Here is a 15,273-nt window from a genome sequence, read left to right as displayed (position 1 = left end):
AAACCTTACCCCTCAACACTTTCACATGCACCTCCTTGGAATAAAGACATTCTTCTACAGAATGACACCACCATCATCACATAGTAATTCTCTAATATCTAACATGTATGTTGTATTCAAGTTGTTTCAACTGTCCCCAAAATGTCTTCTATAGCTGTTTTTTTTTTTTGAAAAACAATCCAACTGAAGTTTTTGTATTGTATTTGCTTTTTATGCGTTCTTTAGTCTCAACCCAGGGGAATAAATGAGGCTCCATATGTGTACATGTTCCAACAATACTTCACACAATTCATCTGGTCAAATGAGACACTTCCCTCTGAGTTGGCCTCCTTGACCTCCTGGAGAACGTGCTCACGGGGAAGGCCTACCTGGGGGGCTGAGAAGCTGAAGGACCTCGGTGTGCTCCATGGCCTGCAGGAAGTCGCTCAGCTCCATGACCGTACAGCCCTTCTCAGCCAGCAGCTTCAGTAAACACAGGCTGGGGCTGCCTTCAGGCTCCAGGACCTTGAGAGAACACTGCTCCAAGTCGAGACAACTGCCAATGACAGATTTAAGTCAGGTCAGCACCCTTTATTCAGTGCGATCTGCCTGCTATATGCGTTTGGCCCCATCGAGGGTGTGGCAGGGAATAAACAGTCGAGTGGTGGAAAATGGTTTACAGGACAAACGGCTGCCGTCCCTTTAGTCTCCTGATGATGCTCACCTTGTACAGCAGAAGTTGGCAAACTTTTCCTGTAACATGCCACGTTGTAAATATTTTAGGCTTTATATGGGCCCCAGGAGAAGGCGATGGCACCCCACTCCAGTATTCTTGCCTGGAAAATCCCATGGATGGAGGAGCCTGGTGGGCTGCCGTCCATGGGGTCACACAGAGTCGGACATGACTGAGCGACTTTACTTTCACTTTTCACTTTCATGCTTTGGAGCAGGAAATGGCAACCCACTCCAGTGTTCTTGCCTGGAGAATCCCAGGGACGGGGGAGCCTGGTGGGCTGCAGTCTATGGGGTCGCACAGAGTCGGACACGACTGAAGTGACTTAGCAGCAGCAGCAGCAGCAGCAGGGTCTTTGCTGCACCTTGTTTTTGTTTTATAATATTTTAAATATAAAAAAATGTTCTTGGCTCATGAGCTATACTAAAACAGACCGTGCTCTGAATATGGCCCACAGGCTGTTGTTGGCAGACCCTTGCTCTATTGGACACATTTTGCCTTAAAGCCATGCACTTTTCTTTCATAAGCATGTCTTCTTTTTGTTGTTGTTTAGTTGCTAAGACTCTTCTGACTCTTTGCGACCCCATGGACCGTATCCCACCAGGCTCCTCTGTCTATGGGATTTCCCAGGCAGGAATACTGGAGTGGGCTGCCATGTCTTCTTTACTCAACTAGATAAAAGTACTACTTGCAAACAGAAACCCTATCATACACTGGATTGGCCAAAAAGTTCGTTTGGGTTGTTCTATATCCTTTTCTGGGAGGGTGGTAGACATAATTCCCTTATAATTAATACTTGCTAGAAAAATGGAGTTTGACATCATGCATAACTACACCAACATTCGTCAAGGCTGAATATCACAGGTATAAGGGAGTATTATGACCATTCTTTGCAGCCAAAGATGGAGAAGCTCTATACATTCAACAAAAACAAGACCAGGAGCTGACTGTGTCTCAGATCACGAACTCCTTATTGCCAAATTCAGACTTAGATTGAAGAAAGTAGGGAAAACCACTAGACCATTCAGGTATGACCTCAATCAAATCCTTTATGATTAAACAGGGGAAGTGAAAAATAGATTTAAGGGATTAGATCTGATAGAGTGCCTGATGATCTATGGACGGAGGTTTGTGACACTGTACAGGAGACAGGGATCAAGACCCTCCCCAAGAAAAAGAAATGCAAAAAAGCAAAATGGCTGTCTGAGGAGGCCTTACAAATAGCTGTGAAAAGAAGAGAAGCCAAAAGCAAAGGAGAAAAGGAAAGATATAAGCATCTGAATGCAGAGTTCCAAAGAATAGCAAGGAGAGATAAGAAAGCCTTCCTCAGTGATCAATGCAAAGAAATAGAGGAAAACAACAGAATGGGAAAGACTAGAGATCTCTTCAAGAAAATTAGAGATACCAAGGGAACATTTCATGCAAAGATGGGCTCGATAAAGGACATAAGTGGTATGGACCTAACAGAAGCAGAAGATATTAAGAAGAGGTGGCAGAAATACACAGAAGAACTGTACAAAAAAGATCTTCATGACCCAGATAATCACGATGGTGTGATCACTCACCTAGAGCCTGACATCGTGGAATGTGAAGTCAAGTGGGCCTTAGAAAGCATCACTACGAACAAAGCTAGTGGAGGTGATGGAATTCTAGTTGAGCTATTTCAAATCCTGAAAGATGATGCTGTGAAAGTGCTGCACTCAAGATGCCAGCAAATTTGGAAAACTCAGCAGTGGCCACAGGACTGGAAAAGGTCAGTTTTCATTCCGGTCCCAAAGAAAGGCAATGCCAAAGAATGCTCAAATTACCGCACAATTGCACTCATCTCACACGCTAGCAAAGTAATGCTCAAAATTCTCCAAGCCAGGCTTCAGCAATACGTGAACTGTGAAATTCCACATGTTCAAGTTGGTTTTAGAAAAGGCAGAGGAACCAGAGATCAAATTGCCAACATCCTCTGGATCATCGAAAATGCAAGAGAGTTCCAGAAAAACACCTGCTTCTGCTTTAATGACTATGTCAAAGACTTTGACTGTGTGGATCACAATAAACTGTGGAAAATTCTGAAAGAGATGGGAATACCAGACCACCTGACCTGCCTCCTGAGAAATCTGAATGCAGGTCAGGAAGCAATAGCTAGAACTGGACATGAACAACAGACTGATTCCAAATAGGAAAAGGGGTATGTCAAGGCTGTATATTGTCAGCCTGCTTATTTAACTTATATGCAGAATACATCATGAGAAACCCTAGGCTGGAAGAAGCACAAGCTGGAATCAAGATTGCAGGGAGAAATCTCAATAACCTCAGATATGCAGATGACACCACCCTTATGGCAGAAAGTGAAGAAGAACTAAAAAGCCTCTTGATGAAAGTGAAAGAGGAGAGTGAAAACGTTGGCTTAAAGCTCAACATTCAGAAAACTAAGATCATGCCATCTGGGCCCATCACTTCATGGCAAACAGATGGGGAAACAGTGTCAGACTTTATTTTTTGGGACTCCAAAATCACTGCAGATGGTGACTGCAGCCATGAAATTAAAAGACGCTTACTCCTCAGAAGGAAAGTTATGACCAACCTAGATAGCATATTAAAAAGCAGAGACATTACTTTGCCAACAAAGGTCCTTCTAATCAAGGCTATAGTTTTTCCAGTGGTCATGTATGGATGTGAGGTTTTGGACTGTGAAGAAAGCTTAGCGCCGAAGAATTGATGCTTTTGAACTGTGGTGTTGGAGAAGACTCTTGAAAGTCCCTTGGACTCCAAGGAGATCCAACCAGTCCATCCTAAAGGAGATCAGTCCTGGCTGTTCATTGGAAGGACTAATGCTGAAGCTGAAACCCCAATACTTTGGCCACCTGATGCGAAGAGTTGACTCATTGGAAAAGACCCTGATGCTGGGAGGGCTTGGGGGCAGGAGGAGAAGGGGATGACAGAGGATGAGATGGCTGGATGGCATCACCGACTTGATGGTCACGAGTGTGGGTAAACTCCGGGAGTTGGTGATGGACAGGGAGGCCTGGCGTGCTGCAATTCAGGGGGTCGCAAAGAGTTGGACACGACTGAGCGAATGAAATGAACTGAACTGAACTGAACTGATGACCATAAGATATCTCTTCGTACTTCCCAAACAGTTTTTATCTTTCAGCTATAAAGGTCAGTTACCAGAGTCAATTGACTTGTTCTTAACAAGTAGAAATTTTATATCCACTCAATCAAAGTCTCTTAACATCTTCCTGGGCCTATTCATCTGCAGATAGGAGTAGAAACTGCAACCAAGCTCTTCATTCCATTCATTCATATGTGATGTTCAGTCTTCCTATACTGCCCAACTTCCTTAAGATAAAAGGGGTGACTCACAGCAGGGCCACACAGATGAGGAAGTTCTGTATGGAGATCACCATTCTCGAACATCTTCCGTTTCACCTCCTTGGGTCCAACTTCAGTGCAAGGCCCTCAACCCAGAACACCTGTGCCTCAGGGCTTCCAGCAGCCGCCCTCTCTTGTAACATCTTATGGAAAAACCCAAACAAACTTTTTGGCCAACCCAATATATGTCTTCTTAATTCCTCAATACCTAAAATTTTGTCTGGCCCATATTAATCATTCATAACTTAAAGACTATTGAGTGAATTTTAATCATAATTGAAATGTCTGGAACCCTGGATGGACGGGGTCAAACATGAACATGGTACCCCAGCTGTGGCAGGGACAAGGTGAGCAAGCTTTCATTTGGCTTAAAATATTCTTAATCCACATTCATTTTGACCAGTTTTAGTAAAAGGCTACCATAGCTTTTATACAATATAATGGTCACCCAAGATTTATAATTCTGTGGTAAGGTTGGTTATTTCATAAAGGAAAACATGCATCCAACCAAAGTAACTTCAGCACTAATATTCTACCTCATAGGATTGTTAGAATTAATTTAGGCAATCCATGTAAAAAGTACTTAGCACAGTATGTGCCAAATAATAAGCACTCAATTGAATCGATCAGTTTTCCTCTGTGAGTTTCATTTGCTTCCTCTATAAAGAAGGGCCCTTGGACTAGAAAATCTCCAAATTCCTTTCCAGTTCAAAAACTGTGTAATTCGGGAATTACAAAGTTCAGATTCCAGTTATTTGATTCTTCCTTTACATTTTAATCTCAAACTAGACTGGTGACACCCTCAACCCCTCAGTGAAACTGGGAGGCAAGTGGCAGGGGCAGCTGATTTTCTACAGAGACTGCGAGGTCTAACCTGGTGGGTCTTCTGAATCCCATCTCCAAGACTTACTGGCCTGAGAACTGCAGGTGGTTTTAAAGTCTAAGATTGCTTATTTGAAAGTGATGTTCACCGTAACTCAGAGTGTGATTGTGGTCATCGAATCATGGGGTCTGGCACATGGTCAGTGGCCCATAATTTTTTTCTTGCTTGCTTGCCTTTTGGGTTAGACTGATATTAATATGTAGCTTGTAACTAAAATGTAATAAATGACTTGCAAAACAGTAAAAAAAAACACTCAATAAAATTTAGCTCTTATTATATTAAAAAAATGGGAATATTAAAAGAATACTAAGGTTAATTTCTCAGTTATGCTTATTTCTAAAACTGTTTTAGCTTTTCCTTAAAAAATTTTTTTGAGGAGCTACTGTTTTGGTAACCTGAAGGTATCCTCTAAAGCTTACTATCACTAGCATTCTAGCTAAAAATTTGTATATTTAATACTATATCCATGTTAAGCTATTTCACATCCTAAAAGATGATGCTGTGAAAATGCTGCACTCAAGATGCCAGCAAATTTGGAAAACTCAGCAGTGGCCACAGGACTGGAAAAGGTCAGTTTTCATTCCAATCCCAAAGAAAGGCAATCCCAAAGAATGTTCAAACTACCGCACAATTGCACTCATCTCACACACTAGCAAACAATGCTCAAACTTCTCCAAGCCAGGCTTCAACAGTACGAGAAATGTGAACTTCCAGATGTTCAAGCTAGATTTAGAAAAGGCAGAGGAACCAGAGATCAAATTGCCAACATCTGCTGGATCAAAGAAAGAGCAAGAAAGATCCAGAAAAACATCTGCTTCTGCTTTATTGACTATGTCAAAGCCTTTGACTGTGTGGATCACAATAAACTGTGGAAAATTCTGAAAGAGGTAGGAATACCAGACCACCTGACCTGCCTCCTGAGAAATCTAAATGCAGGTCAGGAAGCAACAGTTAGAACTGGACATGAACAACAGACTGATTCCAAATAGGAAAAGGAGTATGTCAGGGCTGTATATTGTCACCCTGCTTATTTAACTTATATGCAGAGTACATCATGAGAAACCCTGGGCTGGAAGAAGCACAAGCTGGAATCAAGATTTCCAGGAGAAATAGCAATAACTTCAGATATGCAGATGACACCACCCTTATGGCAGAAAGTGAAGAGGAACTAAAAAGCCTCTTGATGAAAGTGAAAGAGGAGAGTGAAAAGAAAGAGTCTCAACATTCAGAAAACTAAGATCATGGCATCTGGTCCCATCATTTCATGGCAAACAGATGGGGAAACAATGGAAACTAACAGACTTTATTTTCTTGGGCTCCAAAATTACTGCAGATGGTGACTGCAGCCATGAAATTAAAAGATGCTTACTCCTTGGAAGAAAAGCTATGACCAACCTAGACAGCATATTAAAAAGCAGAGACATTACTTTGCCAACAAAGGTCTGTCCAGTCAAAGCTATGGTTTTTCCAGTAGTCATGTATGGATGTGAGAGTTGGACCATAAAGAGAGCTGAGTGCTGAAGAATTGATGCTTTTGAACTGTGGTGCTGAAGACTCTTCAGAGTCCCTTGGACTGCAAAGAGATCAAACCAGTCAATCCTAAAGGAAATCAGTCCTGAATATTCATTGGAAGGCCTGATGCTGAAGCTGAAGTTCCAATAATTTGGCCACCTGATGGGAAGAACTGACTCATTGGAAAAGATCCTGATGCTGGGAAAGATTGAAGGCAGGAGGAAAAGGGGACAGCAGAGGATGAGATGGTTGGATGGCATCACCGACTCGATGGACATGAGTTTGAGCAAGCTCCGGGAGTTGGTGATGGACAGGGAGGCCTGGCATGCAGCAATGCATGGGGTCGCAAAGAATTGGACATGACTGAGCAACTGAACTAAACTAAAAACTAATCCTTGTTAAAATGTCAACAATAATGTTCCAGGTCAACTGTTTCCAGTTTTGGAGGCACAACCTGAAGTCCATGGTGAAATCATAAAAGTAAGGACAATAAGACCGTCTTTTACTCTAAGACTGTCTTTCTTATTTTTAAGTGTCAAAGTGTCCTTTCTTTTACGAAATAATGGTAATTGTGATGATTGCAAAAACAAAAGCTGAAGATGCCTGTCGATCCTCTATTTTGTAAAGTGTTTTTGTACTAGTCCAGGTAATGCCTGAAATAAGGAACTAGTATTGGATTCAACATAAGTATTACCAATTTTTCAAATAATTATAATATGAAATTTATAAAAACAAGGATGCTTTATGTGTAACACTTTATGATTCATAAAGGTTATCAAGATCTGATATAAGAAATAAAGATGTCATCTTGTCAAATGCAGCCAAATGATGCTTTAATTAATCTTTATATTGCTATGGAGAGAATTAAAAACCATTTTACTTCCCCCCACCCAAATGAAGAAAAATCACATTGAAGCAGACGACAACTTCTCTTTCAATACAAAAGGCATTGGAGAAAAACAAGGTGCTCTATCTCTTTTCCTTTTACTGATTTTTCCACATGGGCACCAGCTATCAGCTAAGATGAGGTCTATATATACTCAATATTTCTTTCCTTCCTTTTTTTAGTTACATTCCTGTAAGGCTATGCTTTGAAGTGGTTTCTACCAGCCCTAATCTGATTTAATTAAAAACAATGTTTTCTTACTGAAACAAATAGACTTTGCTTAAAAAAAAATTCTGTATTTTTTTTTCAGATAATTATAGATATTTTTATTTGGTACTACCAATGCACCAAGTTGTAATTTCTTTAAGGTTAGTTGAAATGTGGAATTGGAAACCTCTGAACTTTTTTTTTCAATGAACTTTTTATATTGTTTAATGCAGACACATTTGGTTTACCTTGTTCTTTTTAAAATAAAACTATATTTTACTTTTAAAAATATGTAATCAAATAGAACATATTTTACACCGTTCAGGGTACAAACCTTAGTACTGCTTTTACAGTCATTTGCTTCTCTTCTTGGTACATTTATACTTTAGAATGCTTATTCATTAATTCAATAACTACTTATTAATCACCTAAAACAGGCCATTTTTGCCAGGGATTGAGACTACAGCAGCAAACAAAATCCCCCATCCTCCCAGATTTTTCTAGAGAAGAGGGACAGAGGTCTGTGTGTTCATCCGTCCTGTGGTCATAAGTGTTTTGGAGAAAAACAAAGCAAAGCAAGGGGACAGGTAATGCTAGAGCGGATGGAGGAGATGATTTTAAACAGTGTGATCTGGAGACCTCACTGAGGTGACCTTTTTTTAAAAAATGTAATCAATGTTATTTGTTTTTAAAATTTTCATTGAAATATAGTTGATTTACAATACTATGCTAGTTTCAGATAAGTGATTCAATTATATGTAATTATACAAATATATATTCCTTTTCACATTCTCCTCCATTATTATAAGAGACTGAGTATAGTTCCCTGTGCTATACAGTAGGTCCTTGTTGGTTATCTATTTTATATATAGTAGTGTGTATATTTTAATCCCAAACTCCAAATTTACTCCTCCTTCCTTTCCCTTTTGGTAACCACAAGTCTGTTTTCTACATCTGAGAGTCTATTTCTGTTTTGTAAATAAGTTCATTTGAATAATTTTAAATTAAAAACTTTTTTTGTCACTTTAAAACTTCTCATTTTATATTGGGGTATGTTCTTTTCATTTTTTGTTGTGGTTTTTTGGCCACACGTGTGGCCATGTGGAACCTTAGTTCCCTGACCGGGGATTGAACCTGTGCCCCTTGCATTAGAAGTCTGGAGTCTTAACCACTGGATTACCAGTGGCTTATAATTCATTAACAATGCTGTGTTTCAGAGGTACAGCAAAGAGATTCAATTATACATAAATATACAAATATATATTTCTTTTCTCTACATTCTCCTCCAATATAGGTTAATATAAGATATCGAGTATAGTTCCCTGTGCTATACAAGAGCTCCTTGTAGATTAGCTACTTTCTGTATGATAGTATATATTTAAATCCTCAAATCCTAATTTATCCTTCCCTCCTTTCTTCTTTGGTAACCGTAAGTTTATTTTCTTTGTCTGTGGGTCTACTTCTGTTTTTGTAAATAAGTTCATTTGTATTATACTTTTTAAGATTCCAGATATAAGTGATATCTGATATCATATGCTATTTGTCATTCTCTGTGAGAAGGTGAGTTTTAAGCAAACACGTGAAGAGATAAAGGCAAACATCTCAGGCTGAGCAAACAGCAAGTCCAAAGGCCCTACAGTCTTCAAGGAAGGGCAAGAAAGCACGTGTGACTAGGGCAGAGCCAGGAAGATGTTTTTGGGTTGGCCAAAAAATTATTGGGGTTTTCCAGTAACATCTGCCAGAAAAATGGGAACAAACTTTTTGGCCAACTCAAGAGCTAACCGGGAGTTAAACAGTGTTTTTACTGAGACAGAGAAGTCAATGGGAGGGCTCTGAAGGAAGGGAGGATGAGACCTGATTTAATGTTTTCAAAGAAGGATTCTTCGTGCTCTGAGGATAATAGACTGGGGTGGGGAGCAAAGAAAGAGGAGAAGTTAGACGGCTGCTGGAACAGCACAGATGAGAGAGAACAGTGGCCTGGCCCAGTGTGGTCACAGAGAACCTTGGGTTCCAGACACACACTGGAGGGCCGGCAGAAGGCACATGCTGACCCAGTGGATGAGGCAGGGAGAAGTGGAGTCAGGAACGACTGCAGGTTTTGGCCTGAGCACCTGGATGGATGTAGCTGCCCTTCGCTGAGATGCAGGAGAGAAAGGTTTACGGCGAAGGGTGTGCTGAGTTTTGGATGCGCTGCATTTAAGATGCCTATCAGTCATTCAAGAGGAGCGCTGCACGTACGACCTGCACTGGGAGATCACCAGTGGGAGTTCAAGGCGAAGACACGGGTTGGAGGTGTGAAGTGAGAGCAGTGAACATAAATATACATCTGTAAAGCCATGAGACTTAAGGGTAACACCAAGGTAGGCACGGACTAGATGAAGAAGTGCGGATCAAGAGATACAATGCCTGAACCCTCAGGCATTCCAAAACCCGGAGATGAAGAGGCAGAGACCGAAGAGATAGGCAGGAAATCTGTCATAAAGTGCTCGGGGCAGGATTTTATAGCTGAAAGAGCCCTTTCCATACTTTTGGCAAATAAGCAGTGGCTGACTGCCTTCCCTGGTCCACGTCCCACAGCCCCATTTCTAAGCTCCCTCCTTCTTGGGAGTTTACACGGCATTAGAGCCTCCTGAGAGCTCTGCCACTTGGGGGCTAGAATGTTCCATGTCTCCCACAGGATTCACTAGCTTGGGCAAGGTGCTCAGAACCCGTGCTTATCTACACTGACAGCAGACAACGTTCAGTATTAGCTGAGTGTGGTGGGAAATGGGATATTTCCAGATGTCACTGCCATCAGCAATTGCAGCCACCAAGGAGGGTGTGCTGGTGAGCCGAGGGGACTCAGGAAAGAATACCTGCCATCTAGCAGCCACCAGACTGCAGGAAAGGAAGCTAACGATGAGGAAAACACAGGACACTGGTCCCAGGCAGCTGAGGCGCATATCAAAGGGATCACTTGGCTGAATCCAGACTCCTGCATCTTCCCATACATCTTGCTGTGGCTGTTTAGTCACCAAGTCATGGGTTCTTCGGGACCCCATGGACTATAGTCTGCCAGGCTCCTCTGTCCATGGGATTTCCCTGGCAAGAATACTAGAGTGGATTGCTGTTTCCTTGTCCAGAGGATCTTCCCAATCCAGGGATCAAACCTGTGTCTCCTGCATTGGCAGGCAGACTCTTTACTGCTGAGCCACCAGGGAAGCCTTCCCATAGATAAGAAAGCGCTAAATTCCATAACTTGGGACATTTGGTTGTCTTTAATTTACAATAATCTTTTCATGTTCATACTGCCTGCCCTTTGTTGCAAAACTTCTATATAAGCTAGCTCCTTCCCTCGTCTCCTGGGAGCAGTTTCTCAGAGCCATCTGAAATGCTGTCTCCCAGACCAGGGTCCTCATCTTGCCTCCAAATATAACATAACTCACAATGTTCACGTTGTGCATTTCTGAAAAGTCAACACTGGACTGGAACTAGGGCTGGGTTTATATTTAAGGCATGCCCATATGTACATGGCTTTGGGAAGCTAAACTATATGCAAGGATTCATCCTGAATCACTAACAACCATCTGGGAACATTCTTCATTCCTGATGGTCAGTTGAGAAAGAACTCTTGTGGCTTATTTATTAAATTCTTATCTGGTCTGAAGCAAGTTGTATAGAGGAAAAAAGGTGAAAGAAACAGAACAGGCAACCTTTTGGGGTTCTATGTCTGTGAACCAGCGACTCTGAGGAAAGCACTGCACATCCTCCGGGAACTGCTATCCGTTTGGACTAGACTCACTGTAGTTCCTGGGTTTGACACTAGAGAGAAATGCCTTTAGGAATTTTTACTATTAAAATCATAGATGCTCTTTTGCCATCGGTATGAAAATAACTTTAAAATGGCTAAACAACAACAATGAAAATAACTCTTTCACTCTTAAAAAGAAAAAGCATCTATTTCCCAATAGAAAAGCTGTTATTCCCCAGCTTCCTAAGTTCTCCGGGCTAACCTTTTGCTAAGTCAGTTTAATTCTTTTGATCTCAATAGGTATCTGAGCTTAATGTTCTCCAGTTCTCCAACCTTCAGGGTGGCCTCCACTTTCCCCAGCACAACTAACCTACTCTGAGCTAACCTTCACCATCCTGGAAGCCTGGTCCAACTCCATCTGTCTCCAGCAGACTTCCTACTGTGAAATCCCCAGCATCCACAAATTTATGCCCTTTGCAGCTTGTCTCCTCTGGCTGGGCAACTGTCCTCTCTCTACCCTCCCTTCACCAGAGAAGTGGCCTCTGATTTTTCCATTAGTTCTCAAACAAAGTGAATACCATTATGTAACAAAATTTAACTGAAGGCCTGGGCTTCCCAGGTGGCACTAGGAGTAAAGAATCCACCTGCCATGCAGGAGATACAAGAGACAAGGGTTTGTTTCCTTGGTCAGGAAGATCCCCTGGAGGAGGGCATGGCAACCCACTCCAGTGTTCTTGCCTGGAAAATCCCATGGACAGAGGAGCCTGGAGGACTACAGTCCAGAGGATCAGAAAGAGTTGAACACGACTGAAGCAACCTTAGCACGGATGTAGGCAACTGAAGGCTTGGGGAGGAAAACTGAACACCTGATGTCAGGTCAGTCAGTCAGTCAGTTCAGTTGCTCAGTCGTGTCTGACTCTTTGTGACCCCATGAATAGCAGCACGCCAGGCCTCCCTGTCCATCACCAACTCCCGGAGTTCACTCAAACTCACGTCCATCGAGTCAGTGATGCCATCCAGCCATCTCATCCTCTGTCGTCCCCTTTTCCTCCTGCCTCCAATTCCTCTCAGCATCAGTCTTTCCCAACGAGTCAACTCTTCGCATGAGGTGGCCAAAGTACTGGAGTTTCAGCTTTAGCATCATTCCTTCCAAAGAACACCCAGGGCTGATCTCCTTGCAGTCCAAGGGACTCTCAAGAGTCTTCTCCAACACTACAGTTCAAAAGCATCAATTCTTCAGCGCTCAGCTTTCTTCACAGTCCAACTCTTACATCCATACATGACCACTGGAAAAACCATAGCCTTGACTAGATGGACATTTGTTGGCAAAGTAACATCTCTGCTTGATGTCAGCTAAGCACCACTTTTTGATTCTATCAGTCGCTTCATCGGGGCAGGGCCTTACTGAGGTTCTTCTCTGTCCTTCATAGCCAAATAGAGGAGTGCTCACTTCGGAGAACCCTTTATGGAAGGCTAGAGGCTTCCTTCGGAGAAGGCAATGGCACCCCACTCCAGTACTCTTGCCTGGAAAATCCCATGGACGGAGGAGCCTGGTGGGCTGCAGTCCATGGGGTCGCTAGGAATCGGACACAACTGAGTGACTTCACTTTCACTTTTCACTTTCATGCATTGGAGAAGGAAATGGCAACCCACTCCAGTGTTCTTGCCTGGAGAATCCCAGGGACGGGGGAGCCTGGTGGGCTGCCATTTCTGGGGTCGCATAGAGTCGGACACGACTGAAGCGACTTAGCAGCAGCAGCAGAATATAGGACTGGGTAGCCGTTCCCTTCTCGAGGGGATCTTCCCAATCCAGGGATTGAACCCAGGTCTCCTGCATTGTAGGCAGATTCTTTACCAGCTGAGCCACAAAGGAATCCTAAGAATACTGGAGTGGGTAGCCTATCCCTTCTCCAGAGGATCTTTCTGACCCAGGAATTGAACCAGGGTCTCCTGCATTGCAGGCAGATTCTTTACCAGCTCAGCTACCAGGGAAGCCGAAGCCTTTATGAGTACGAGCTAAATGTTTGACATCTTTTTTATCTTCTGAAACTTTCTGCCAAAATTGGGCACTTAAAAAACATAATTTCGCATGGGTTTTTGCGTGAATTTTCCTCTCTCAATTCAGATTTATAGAATGTCTAAGAGAAGTTCTATGCGTAACACATAGAATATTAACTAACAGTTCCCGTTCTCGAGGAGTTTATAGACATGTACAAATAATTACAGTACAGGCAAAGTTTAGGCATGAGAGAAGTTAAAAAACTGCTAAGGGATTCAAAGGCAGACCCAAATCATAACAGTGATCTTCCCAAGTGTGCTCTGGGAAACCCTACTGCAGTTCCTAAGACCCTTTTCACAGGATCTCCAAGGTCAAAATTTTTCAAAATACTTCTGAGATCTTATTGATCTTTCTCACTCATTCTCTCAGAAACGCACATCGGAGTGTCCAGTGTTACCTGACCTGTGACAGACTGCATGTAGGAGCTCACAAAAGATGCTGGTTCTCTGGGATTAAGATAAGACATTCAAGAGATTTTCAAAGTGCCAAACAATGCCACTTTCCCTAACATTTTTCGTCTTGGAAAAGTTTGTTTTTCCATAAAAACATGTAATTTCTGTTAACATGCAATAAATTTTCTTTTTAAATATTAAAAAATTCTGAACTTTAATTTCTAATATGGTAAATTAATATCCATCTATGTTTGTATGCATGTAACATACAGAACCCATTCCATCTTTGGGGTCTTCAATAATTCTTAAGCGTGTAAAGGAGTCTTGAGAGCCTGAAGTTAAGTTCCAAGAAAACGGTCTTACTTATACTTGAATGTTCACGGTGAAATCAAATGGGTTTGCTGGAGGAAGACGGGGAGTTTAAGTTTCAGACTTTTCCACCATCCTTCTTCTCTCGATCTTAAAGCCTCACGAATTCCTTCATCTCAAACCCTTCACCTTTGCAATCTCTCTACCTGCACGAACCCTACCTAACTTTCCTCGGGTCTTCATCTAGGTCTGCGCATTTGAAGTTCTCTGGAATGACCGCCCTAACGTAATGGTCCCCAAACACCTTTCCTGGTATTCTTGGTTAACCCCGATCTCTTTCAGCTCAAGAGGAGGAGAGTAGGAAAAGGGTATGGACGACCGGAGTCCAACCTAGAACCTCTGTGGGTCCCGAGTCTCCGTCTGGAAGGCAACTCAAGTTCCCCCACCCCTTCCCATTGGCGGCCCCTGCACCACTCGCGCGGCCCCGCGGCTCCCCAGCCCTCCTTCGCCGCGTCCGCCCCAGCCCGCGGCGCCCCCCGCCCCAGCCCGCCCCACGTGACCCCGCCACCGCCCCCGGGGTCCCGGGGCCGCACCTGAGCCGGAGGCGCCCCCGACTCCCCGCCACCTCGGCCAGCCTCCTCCATCCCCGGCCCTCGGGCGCTCGGTCCAAGCTCCCGCTGAGCCTCCGTAGCAGCGGCTCCGGAAGGCGGCTGAGGGTCGCGCCGGCTGCCGCGGGGAGCGGCGGCCCCGAGGGCGCGGCCGTCGGCGGAGACGAGGTCAGGGGCGGCGGGGCCTGCAGCAGCTCCCCGCACAGCGACAGGTCCCGCGCCGGCGATCCCAAGCCGGCCGCGGCTCCCGCCGGCCGCATCGCGCGCCTTCCGCTCGCCGCAGCGCTGCGGAGGCAGGGGCGGAAGGACGAGGCGGAGGGCGCTGAGCGGAGCTCTGAGGAGGAAGCGCCGCTGCCCGCCCCGCCGAGACCGGTTTGCCTGAGGGAGCCCTACTGGCCAGCGGCGCCCCCCGCTCCGGGGGCGGGGCCTCGGCGGGGGCGGGGCCGCCCACTGCGCGCGTGCGCGCGCCGCCTCCGCCCTCCGCCCCGCCTCCCTGCACCGCCTCCTCAGCTCCGTCGCCGCGGAGGCGCGCCCTTCAAACGCCGGGGAGGTGGAGTCGGGGCTGGGCGGGAAGGGCCGGGCCGTGGCAGGTGGAGGAGGAAGCGG

General features: G+C 44.2%; 1 protein-coding gene across 4 annotated transcripts in view; it reads right to left on the bottom strand.

Moving 5' to 3' along the window:
* MALT1 (MALT1 paracaspase) overlaps nt 1–15,060 on the bottom strand; it is a 65,157-nt gene extending 50,097 nt beyond the window's left edge. For 2 of the 4 annotated variants that reach the window (XM_055559681.1, XM_055559682.1), the window contains exons 1-2: nt 14,653–15,060; nt 369–535 (exon numbers count right to left, since the gene is read on the bottom strand). In XM_055559681.1, coding sequence (XP_055415656.1) covers nt 369–535; nt 14,653–14,927 — 442 coding nt within the window. In that variant the 5' untranslated portion in view covers nt 14,928–15,060. The remainder of the gene's footprint in view (nt 1–368; nt 536–14,652) is intronic. The other 2 variants (XM_055559683.1, XM_055559684.1) reach the window with 1 other exon arrangement.
* Between the last annotated feature and the right edge of the window lie 213 nt (nt 15,061–15,273).

This window comes from Bubalus kerabau, chromosome 21, assembly GCF_029407905.1.
Source record: "Bubalus kerabau isolate K-KA32 ecotype Philippines breed swamp buffalo chromosome 21, PCC_UOA_SB_1v2, whole genome shotgun sequence".
Classification (NCBI taxonomy): domain Eukaryota; kingdom Metazoa; phylum Chordata; class Mammalia; order Artiodactyla; family Bovidae; genus Bubalus; species Bubalus kerabau.
Note: the sequence above shows the minus strand (reverse complement) of the source record. Positions and strands in the feature narration are given on the sequence as shown.